The sequence below is a fragment of the Anopheles merus genome, unplaced genomic scaffold, assembly GCF_017562075.2.
Source record: "Anopheles merus strain MAF unplaced genomic scaffold, AmerM5.1 LNR4000051, whole genome shotgun sequence".
In the NCBI taxonomy this organism is placed as follows: Eukaryota; Metazoa; Arthropoda; class Insecta; order Diptera; family Culicidae; genus Anopheles; species Anopheles merus.
In genome coordinates this window covers 73,644-85,796 of record NW_024427631.1, presented here as the reverse complement: position 1 = coordinate 85,796, position 12,153 = coordinate 73,644, and the positions used below count along the sequence as shown (strand labels likewise).

Here is a 12,153-nt window from a genome sequence, read left to right as displayed (position 1 = left end):
ATTTGACACATCAATAGTCCAAGGCAAATTATTTTCCCTTTGATTGAATTTCAAAAATCATTCAAAATGGTTCACGTGCAGAGTTACTTGAAAAGTATTTATATTTTTGCTGGAAACCACGTGATTCCACTAACGCGGAAATTCGAAATGCATGGAAATTCAAGATATGCGAAGAGATGCGGTTTCGTGTCGGTCCGCATCAATAGAGTACCTTGGGTATAACCTCCATTGTAATCTCTTTAAGCGAAAGGCCACGGGAGTGACAAAATGCTGACAAATTTTTCAAAATGTGAGCTTTTGTCACTTTTTTGAGCTTTTGTCAAAATTTTGTAACCTGGAGCAGCCAGGAAAAAAAGTTGACAAAAGTTAACAAAATTTGACGTTCGTGAAAATGCGTAAACAAATAGCTATTTGGCGCAGTTTTGACCCATTGTTATGATAATAATGCTAAAATGCATGATTCTAATTGATTAATGTACCTATTTAGTGCTTCTTAAACAAAATATCGATGATATTCAGATGTTGGAGCTTTTTGTCGCTCTTGTGTATGTTTTTGGTGCGGCCACGAGAAAAGCTCTTTTTTGCAGATGACAAGCAATTATGACAAAGTTGAAAATTTTTTCAACCTTTTTTCACCCCCGTGGCCACGCGCTATTTGATTTTAACACTTGGTTAAGCTCTTTCCGCTCTCGTGGTCTTACAATTTATCCGCTTTCTTCAATTCTCTTTTTTCCCTGTTATTCGTATACTTCCTTCTGTTTTCTTTCAGTCTTGCTAAGTTTACGATTCTCTCAATTGCTTTTTAAGTTTTCTATATTTTTTAAACGTCCTTGAATTATTCCACTTTCATTAAAGTTAAGATAAACAAATGACCCTTATAGGCATTTTGTAAATGTAATAAATGAATTAAATTAATTGGATGCCTAGAGTAGATCCACGTGTATTTTAGAACCTTAGTCCCTCAAAGACTTAGAACTTACCGCCAAATGCAATCAACTCAAATATCATAATTGGTTTAGTTACCTTCGGAATTTGAATATTATAATTCTATTTTTATTTTACTTTTTAGCTTTAGGCATCTCGTGCTCCTCGTGTCGATCTGTTATAATTAATATTTCATATCATATTCAAGTTAGACCGACCCGCTAGAAACCAGACTGCAAGCTGGCATTCCACACCGGCTACGAGCAGACGAAGATGTAACGCTACACCGGCCACGAGCGGACAACGGCGACATGCGCAAGTAATGCGACACGCAGACCGATCGTGAGAACGGACCAATGCAGCCAGCAACCAGCGGCTTCGTTAGAACATTAGCTCGTTAGGTTTAGTCAGTCGAAGTCGAAGTCTAGAGTCAGCCAGATATAGATCATAGTTTAGCTTTAGTCAGGAGTAATCCTGTTTGTGTAAAATAAAAATCTTTTTTTATGGCCAACCGGCCTAGATAAAGATTAACTGGCGCCCGAATAGGGACCTCTAGTGAAGTGAAAATCAAGTGACGAGTAGTGATCGCGAAAGAGCGTAATACACCGTGCTTAGAACATCTCCCGATCGCAGATTGCAGCCGTGTGTATGAGCACCTAAGTAGCCGGTAGCAGCCAATAACTCGTTGCCGGAGGAAAGGGACAACGCCGACACACCGAGAAGGAAAAATTCACCGGAGGCCCGAGCAACAGAAAACCAACCCCGTCAGAGGAGGCGAAGCAACCAGCCCCGTAAGAAGGGTGAAGCATGAATTTATTAATGTAAGTAAAACTTTCAATCATAGTAAGTATAAACACTTATTAAAGCGACAAAAAATATTAAAACATTATAATCAGTGTTAAAGTGAGTGATTAGTGAGTGAAAAGAAAATCATTATCACAAAAGTTAAGTCAAACTGGAGGAATTAGTTCAATCATTACGACAATTCTCAGTCACAGTAAAATCTATAGATAACGAAGAAAAACTAACAAACAAAGATATGGAGGCACTAGCTGGCAGAATTGCAGCTTTAGAAGCACGTTTTAGTGAAAGCAATGTTACAGATGATTTTCAAGACCCACCACTTTTTTTTACAAAACAAGATGGTAGTGCAGTAGATCCCGAATCTTTCGAAAAAATGCCTGGAGTTGTAAAAGATCTCCCAATTTTCTGCGGTGACCCAAGTGAACTTAATAGCTGGATCAATGACGTAGATGGGATAATCCGACTATACCAAACTATATCTAGCCATAGTTTGGAAAAGCAAAATAAATTCCACATGATTTGTAAATTCATACGTAGAAAAATTAGAGGTGAAGCCAACGATGCTTTAGTAGCATCTAACGTAGGGATAAATTGGAATATGATGAGGAAAACTCTCATAACTTATTATGGAGAGAAGCGAGATTTGGAAACTCTCGATTTTCAACTTATGAGTGTCTACCAAAAAGGTCGAACTTTGGAAGTTTATTACGACGAGGTTAATAGACTTCTTTCACTTATTGCAAATCAGATACAGACAGACGATAGATTTAACCATCCGGAAGCTTCGAAAGCTATGATTGGAACATACAACAAGAAAGCGATCGATGCTTTTATCAGAGGTCTCGATGGGGACGTTTATAAATTTATTCGTAACTACGAACCAACATCCTTAGCAGCAGCCTACAGCTATTGCATTTCTTTTCAAAACCTAGAGTGCCGTAAGATGCTAACAAAACCAAAACATTTTAACACACCCCCGTCAGCCCCCAGAAACCAAATACCATTGCCCACACCTCATCTACCACCAAGAGTGTTCCAACACCAACAAAGACCAATGACAGCGAACAACGTAAGACCTCATTTTGCGCACCACCCACCGATTCAAAATTTTGCAGGAAATTTTACACAACGTCCTGTTTGGAATCAACCAAATCAGCAAAGACCAATTTTTCAGCGCACAAATTTTAATCAACCAAATCAGATGAAAAATTTTACACAGCAGAGAAACAATTTTCGCCAAAATGGACCTGAACCGATGGAAATAGACCCATCAATTAGGTCACATCAAGTTAATTATGCGAACAGGCCGAACTCCTCAAACATTCGTCGATTGAAAAGACAAAGAGCTTTCAATATTGAAGCAGTTCCGCGACGTGAATTAGAACCGACTTCATATGAAGATAATCTCTACGATGATGATGTCGAAAGTCAGGCGTCATACGAACGATATATGAGAAATGTAGAAAAGCAAGAAAAACTAAATGAAAATTCTCATTACGACGAAATTTCTCGCGAAGCAGAATTAAATTTTTTAGGTTAAAATCAGCTTTACCATACTTCATATACCATGGTAAGGCAGGTCAACAAATTAAAATTCTAATCGACACTGGATCTAATAAAAATTTCATCAACCCTTTACATGCGAAAATTTCTCATGACGTTATAAAACCATTTTTTGTATCATCTGTGGGAAGAGATTTACTCATCACAAAATATTCACAAGCTCAAATATTTGCCCCTTATTCCGATGTAAATGTCAAATTTTATCATTTGCAGGGACTAAAATCATTTGACGCCATAATAGGTTATGATACCATCAAAGAAATGGGAGCATTTGTAGACGCTAAAAGAGACAATCTAGTTCTTGAAAATTTTATAATACCTCTCTCACTTCATCCATTACAGGAAGTTAACAGAATTGAAATAAGAGACACACATCTTAACCACCAAGAAAAAGAAAAATTACATTTATTTCTTAACAAGTTTCAAGATTTATTCCAGCCACCCGACGAAAAGTTGCCCTTTACAACAAAGGTAGAAGCAACCATAGCCACGAATGATACGGAACCAATTTACTGTAAGTCATACCCATACCCTTTGTCCCTCAAACAGGAAGTGGAAACACAGATAAAAAAATTATTAAATAATGGTATAATTCGACCATCTAGGTCACCATATAATTCACCTGTGTGGATAGTTCCCAAAAAGGTTGACGCATCTAACGAAAAAAAATATCGACTTGTGATCGATTACAGAAAAATAAACCTGAAAATTAAAAGCGATAGATATCCCATTCCCGATACTTCAACAGTACTTGCCAATTTAGGAAATAATAAATATTTTACAACACTCGATCTAGCATCGGGATTCCACCAGATTCGTTTAGCAGAAAAAGATATCGAAAAAACCGCCTTTTCCATCAATAATGGAAAATACGAATTTTTAAGATTACCTTTCGGTCTGAAAAATGCACCTTCGATTTTTCAGAGAGTCATGGACGATGTTCTTAGAGAACATATTGGAAAAATTTGTCACGTATACATAGACGATATAATAGTCTTTGGAAAAACATTCGACGAACATCTGAAAAACTTGGAAATTGTTTTGAATACATTACGAGAAGCCAATTTTAAAATACAGCCAGACAAATCAGAGTTTTTAAGAACAGAAGTTGAATTCTTAGGATTCATTGTTTCAGAATATGGCTTGAAACCAAATGAGAAAAAGATAGAAAGTATCTTAAAATACCCCGAACCTCAAACTATTCGAGAACTAAGATCATTTTTAGGACTGTCTGGATATTATAGAAGATTTGTTAAAAATTATGCAGCTTTAGCAAAACCTTTAACAAAACTTTTAAGAGGGGAGGATGGCCAAGGCCACTGCAAAATTACAAAAAATCAATCTAAAAATTTTCCGATAAAATTAGATGATGATGCCAAACGCGCTTTCAAAACTCTTAAGGAAGTTTTATCATCCGATGATGTTTTAGCATACCCCGATTTTGATCATGATTTTATTTTAACTACCGACGCTTCTGACAAAGCAATCGGAGCTGTTCTTTCCCAGAACGTTAATGGTGTTGAAAAACCAATAACATTCATATCTAGAACACTATCAAAAACAGAAGAGAATTATGCTACAAACGAAAAAGAAATGCTTGCTATAGTTTGGGCTTTACATTCTCTACGTAATTACATTTACGGTGCAAAAATAATAATATTAACAGATCACCAACCTTTAACATATGCAATGTCACCAAAAAATAACAATGCAACATTAAAGCGATGGAAAGCATTCATAGAGGAACATAACTATGAGCTAAGTTACAAACCTGGAAAAACCAACGTGGTAGCTGATGCTCTTTCACGCATACAAATTAACTCACTAACTCCTACACAACACTCTGCCGAAGAAGATGATCTTTCTTTTATCCCTTCTACCGAAGCTCCAATTAATGTTTTCCGAAACCAATTAATTTTTCAAAAAGGTACTATTAGTTCCTACGAGTTTGTAAACCCCTTTCCTAAGTTTAAAAGGCACACTTTCATAGAACCACAATTTTCAATCGATTTTATAAAAGACAAACTTAAGAGATTCATGATACCTGGTATAATAAATGGCATATTCACTGATGAGCCAACTATGGGGATCATTCAAGAAACCTTTAAAAATCTATTCAATATATCAACCATGAAAGCAAGATTTTCACAAACTCAAGTTCAAGACATTTGTGATCAAGAACAACAGATAGAAGAAATTCGTAAAATACATAACTTTGCTCATAGAAACGCTAAGGAAAATTCATTACAAGCTATAAAAAAATTTATTTCCCTTCCATGAGAAACAAGATAGAACAATATGTTAAAAACTGCGAAACTTGCAAAGTAGAAAAATACGAAAGAAGACCCCCTGAATACATACCAGTTAAAACACCAATCCCAAAATATCCAGGAGAAATTGTTCATGTTGATATATTTGCGTATAATGCAAATTTTTTATTCATCTCGTCAATGGACAAATTTTCGAAATATTTGAAATTAAAACCAATTAAATCAAAATCCATAGCAGACGTTAAGGAAGTACTGCTACAATTATTATACGATTGGAATTTGCCTAGACAAATTATATTTGATAACGAATGTACATTTGTATCGAACGTCATAGAGCAGTCCATACTAAATTTAGGTGTATCAATTTTTAAGACACCAGTGAATAGATCAGAGTCAAATGGACAAGTGGAACGTTGTCACTCCACGATCAGAGAAATCGCAAGATGTACAAAAGGTTTGAATCCAGACATGAGCTTAATTACCTTAATACAACAAGCCGTGTATAAGTATAATAATACTATTCATTCTTTTACAAAAGAGACTCCCAGAAAAGTATATATTGGAGAGCAATCAGAAGAACTTTCATTTAGAGATAGATCAAAATTAAAAGAAAAAATTGAGAGTAAAATTATAAAAATATTTGAAGTAGAAAATGAAAAGATTAAAGATGATAAGTACCAAGATTACGAACCGAATCAATTTGCGTATGAAAAAAATAAAACTATGAATAAGCGTGACAGTCGTTATAAGACAGTGGTAGTTAAGGAAAATCATCCAACGTATATAATAGATTCGAACAATCGAAAAATCCACAAAATAAATTTAAGAAAAAATTAATGATATAATTATGATTTAATTAATTTTCTATTACAGAATCGCGTTTTTCACACTATATGGTGTTCTACAAGCTAGCATAAACATTTTCGACTTAACAAACAACCCATTGGCTATTGTTCCGTTAGGACAAGCAAAAATTAGGATCGGATACTTGAGGACGATTCATCCAATTGATCTTACCGAGCTAGAAGAGATAATTTCTCGAGTTTTTGAAAATAGCACAAACAGTACAGGAAAATCCCCATTGCAAAGTTTAATTAATTTGAAGCTCGAAAAACTTAACGCCACAATTTCTAAGATTAGGCCACGTAGACTTCGAACGAAAAGATGGAACAGTATAGGTACCGCCTGGAAGTGGATAGCTGGCAGTCCCGACGCAGAAGATCTAACGATAATCAACACCACCCTGAATTCGCTCATCCTACAAAACAACGAGCAGCTATTAATCAATAATGGTCTCAGCAGAAGATTCCAAGAAACAACCAATATTGCTAATCATGTTATCGACCTTCAGAATAGGATCCAAAGGGAACATCAAACTGAGATACAACAGATCATTAAGATAGCAAACCTAGACGCATTACAAGCCCATATAAAAACACTCCAAGAAGCCATACTAGCCGCTAAGCATGGGATACCGAATAGCGAGCTACTATCAATAGAAGACTTAAACACCGTTGCAGAATTTCTGGCACAAAATGGCATTTACTATACATCAGTTGAAGAAATGTTAACACAAGCCACAGCACAAGTTACCATGAATTCAACACACGTGATATTTATGCTAAAGTTTCCACGTCTATCCTATGAAACTTATGAGTACAACTATATCGACTCTATCATACAAAATGATAAGAGAATCTTAATCAAGCATAACTACATAATCCGGAATCTAACCCATATGTTCGAATTACCGCAGCCCTGTATCGATCAGAGCAGCCACCAGCTTTGCGAAAGTAAAGATCTGGAAGAGCCTTCACGCTGCATACGACAACTCGTACAAGGGGAGCATACAGAATGTATGTACGAAAAGGTGTATTCAACGGGATTAGTTAAACACATTAACAATGCGAATATTCTATTGAATGATGCCACTGCCGAAATGTCATCCAACTGCAGCAATATAAACCACATTCTTAATGGATCATATCTCATACGATTTCACAACTGCAATATCTTTATTAACGGAGAACTCTTTCCCAGCACAGAAGTTTCGATAACCGGTAAACCATATATATCAACCCTTGGCCTCATCGCTAAAGAAGACGGCATCAGAGACGAACCTTCAATTGAACATCTTCGAAACATAACATTGCAGCACAGAGAGAAACTACATACCATCAGCCTGGTTAATAATTCCCTCACATGGAAACTTCATATCTTTGGGTCAATTGGGCTAACGACAATTGTTCTGATAACAATAGCAATTTTATATTTCATTACCAGTATAAGAAGAACGAAAATAAGCCTCAACATTCCAACGAACAACACCAACCGACAGGATGTCCACCACATAGAAACCTTCGTGAAAAAACCCACAACATTCCATGCTCTCGGCAGACTTTGAGGGCAAAGTCATCTAAGAAGGGAGGAGTTAGACCGACCCGCTAGAAACCAGACTGCAAGCTGGCATTCCACACCGGCTACGAGCAGACGAAGATGTAACGCTACACCGGCCACGAGCGGACAACGGCGACATGCGCAAGTAATGCGACACGCAGACCGATCGTGAGAACGGACCAATGCAGCCAGCAACCAGCGGCTTCGTTAGAACATTAGCTCGTTAGGTTTAGTCAGTCGAAGTCGAAGTCTAGAGTCAGCCAGATATAGATCATAGTTTAGCTTTAGTCAGGAGTAATCCTGTTTGTGTAAAATAAAAATCTTTTTTTATGGCCAACCGGCCTAGATAAAGATTAACTTTCATATTCAATTCATTGTCCATGTTTGTCAGTAAGAATTTACATATAATATTCTAGAGGGCTCTAGAGCTGTAAACTTGTATGGCGTGAGAGCCCTCGCGCCCTCGCAAATCGCTGTCAATTGTATGGCGGGAGCCCTCGCATTAAAGAGCTTGCGAGTTTAGGAAGTTTTTTTGCCTCTAGTTTTAGCAGTTGGCATCCCGAGAGCAGATATAAAATTGCTAATTATAGCATACTAAACACCTGCATTTTGAGATTTTATTTTGCAAAAATCCATAAAATTAGAATTAGTGATCTTTTCGACGTATAACACAGCAAAATAATAATTTTTGAATAAGGGTAAAGATTATTTTAAAAAACATTAGATTTTGAGCAGATGATACCACTCACAACCCTTGCAATGTTTGACGGGACCGGACAACATCGGACGATCCCGCTGCGCAAAGCGATCGAAAACTTGTCAGCCACTCGCTCAATGTAGCTACCCGCTGCGCAAAGCAATCGAAAAATTCTCAACCTCTCACTCAATGTAGCTAGAGAGCAAGAACCAATAATGATAAAGCAAGGTGAAAAGATGGGGAAGAGGGGAAGGAGGGATGAAAGAGAACGTGGGTGTGAACTTTTTTTCGGCCACTATCATTTTTGCGCCATCACGGTCATGTACCGGAGCTTTTTTGTCAGAAACCCGCTGCGCAAAGCGATCGAAAACTCAGCGTCTCGCTCAATGTAGCTAGAGAGCAAGAACCAATAAAAGGTAAAAGGATGGTGAAGAGGGGAAGGAGGGGAGAAAGAAAACGTGGGTGTGAACTATTTTGCGACCATAATCATTTTTGAACCAACATGGTCGCGTACCGGAGCTTTTTTTGTCAGAAAGAGACAAACACATACAGCGTGCTCTCTCGAACGACCGTAAACGCTTCAATAGATCAAGAGCTTCGATCGGTTCTTCGGACATTTCTGCTCGCTTTCTCGATCGGTTTCGGCGGAAAGCGAGCTAGAAAGCGAGCTCAAAAACTGCTCGATTTTGTTGTGCGGGATGCCATAAAACGTAGGACCCCGCTGCGCAAAGCGACGCAAGAAATCATGGCGTTCGGAGAATTCCCGCTGCGCAAATTCGAGCAGTTTCCAGCGCAGGAAATGTACCAAAATCTGCGCTGGCCAGCGCAGATTTTGGCTGCCCGCTGCGCAAATTCGAGCAGTTTCCAGCGCAGAAAATGTACCAAATTCTGCGCTGGCCAGCGCAGATTTGGCCTAGTCTCCCGCGCTGGACTTCAGCGATTCCCGCGCTGGGTCGAGCAAGTTTAGCACCATCTGTTGGCGAAATGGACGAACTATTTATGGCGGTGGAGCAAAAAAACGGTAAAAAAATTTAAAAATATTGGCGCCCATTTTCTCGTCCGCTTCTTCTCCCTCCCTCACCCTGCCTTGCCTTACTTGCGCTTCTACCCGTGCCTTCCGCCGCCAGCTGATTGGGTGTTTGTGATGTATGCGTTGATTCATATATGTGCATTGCGGTTGTGTATTGTTATTGGTGGGTGTTAGCATTTATTAATTTGTGTGTGACCTTGAGACGCTGTGGGAGAAGCTGGTTTGGGATTTAAAGTGTTATCGGTGTATTGATGGTTTATTTTATTTCGTGCCGCTGCTGATGAGACCATTCGATGCCCGTGGCAATCGAGGGTGACGAAGCCTATTTAAAACAAGCGTAGGAGAACGTCTAACACTAATCTAATATATTTTTAATTTGAACATGTTTGACGCTTCAACGACCTTCTAAGCATCATGTAGCAATGTATAGTGGCAATATTTTTTTTTTATGTGCCGAAATCTGTCTCGAGTTTTCGGGTCTCGACACACACACGCACACACACAAAGCGCGGGGAAAGTGACCGTTCACTCTATCATGCCGCGATCCCCCACCCTGCCCGACGCTGTGGATGAGGATGCGATACAAGAAAGCTGAACCAGCCGTTCTACCGATACGGTAGCCGTAATCGATCATGCAGGGGGGGGGTCTGGTGGGGGGGGGGAGTGCGTGCTTGCGTTCGCGCTTTCGTGGGTGCGTGCTTGCGTTTGCGCTTTCGCGGGTGCCTGCCCGCGTACACGCGTACGTGCATGTGTGCGTGTGTGTGTGCGTGCGTGCGTGCTCGCGTGCGTGTGTGTGTGTTTTTTGTGTGAGTGTGTGTGCGTGCGTGTGGAAACCCCAAAACTATTTGATTCTGATGCGTACATTTTCATCCGCTGCGGCTACAAAGTCCATGCATTTTCGATTTCGCTACCTGAGAGACAACACAACTATCGGATTGGCACCACGATCTTTGCGATCGGTTCTGCTGTTGGGGGTGTTAAAAAGGCACACGATCGAAGCAAACGTGCATGTGATATGTAGCAAATTTCTTTCGCGCATATGGTGCTGCACCTGCCCGTCCGGAATCTGGCGGCTTGTTGGTTTGGAGAAGTTATCATGACGCTGATTGACCGGCAATGCCTTGGAATGGGTTCGGATCGGTAGGTTCATGTTTTAGTCGAGTGAATTCCGTGCATTTGTCGCGCCACAGCGGTAGACCCGGCAGCACCAAAGTCAAAACAAAAACCTTCCCCGAGTGTGGACTGCTATGCTAAGTTCTTCTTCTTCTTCTTATTATTATTATTATTGGCGTAATAGTCTACGCGATCATGCCGGCCTTTTCAGGACTTGAGTAGCACGTAGCCGGATAGTTAGCCCTTGCTACGGCGGACGGTTCATACGCGGTTAGAACCCACGACGGGCATGCAGATGTGCGGAATGACAGCGGTGCCGCGGGACCGCTCCTATCCAGCGGGTAACTTGCATACTGCCACACTGTCTCCTGCTCGATGCATATGCTGCAGACAGGGGGAAGGATGCACCTCCACGATAGAAAAAAACACCGTCATGAACCAGCGGTGGACCTAACGGTAGGCGGACTAGGCGGTCGCCGAAGATTTCTAGTCTGTAGTATGCCGTATGTCTACAAGTGGACAGATTATTAGCGACAAGGGCCCCCGGAAAGATGTTCGTTAGGGCTCTGTGGCTGGAGAACCATTTGCACCTCCCCCCCCCCCCCCCCCCCATGGCGACAACAACTTTAGGGCCTGTGACCGATGATCGTAGGGGTCCCATGGCCACCCCCCCCCATTCGATGGCAATTTAAGTATACTGTCCAATCTTCCTTCTTCCTGTGTCAGTCAGGGGCCCCCCCCCTCCTCAGGGGCCTCAATTCGTCTTTCCGCCTTTCATGAACACCTTCCTTTCTTTGACCGATGGATCATAACATTCCGGAAGAAATTACATTTGACGACAGTTTTGCATACACACGCACACTCACAACCATGCGCAGGATGCTTAACATATCTATGTAATCCACAACAAACGAAATCAACAGCTTAGTGTTATGCTTAATGCTTAGCACGTTCAGTTCGATGGCAGGCCCCAGGGACTACCAGTGGACTTTCCAGTATGCCGGTTTCACAATCAGCTTGCGTTCTTGATGCTGGTGGAACGGAAGTTAATGAAAATCAGCGCCGGGCTGAACGTGTCAATGCGAATTAGGGTTCTGCGCGTGAGCTGGCGTTTCCTTGGTCATTTTTACATTGCAGCAATTGAACTTATTGCGCGTTTTTGGTTTGATTTGTGAAAATGCAACTTCATCGCCGCAATGTTTGTTAACGGCATTTTTAGGCGCCACAACAGCTTGCGAGCATTGACCACACGCGAGAAAGAGATAGCGCTATGGAGGGAAAAAGCACGGACGACGGCTGACAGCGATTGGCCGTCTGACGCACCAACACATCTAAACCTTCGACAGCGCGTTCAG

General features: G+C 40.4%; 1 protein-coding gene across 1 annotated transcript; it reads left to right on the top strand.

Moving 5' to 3' along the window:
* The first annotated feature begins 824 nt into the window (after nt 1-824).
* Nucleotides 825-8,146, top strand: LOC121601274. The gene is made up of 2 exons (XM_041930106.1): nt 825-1,745; nt 6,435-8,146. The coding sequence occupies exons 1-2, from the start codon at nt 1,732-1,734 to the stop codon at nt 7,963-7,965; spliced, it is 1,545 nt and encodes a 514-aa protein (XP_041786040.1). The 5' UTR covers nt 825-1,731; the 3' UTR covers nt 7,966-8,146.
* Nucleotides 8,147-12,153: the final 4,007 nt, after the last annotated feature.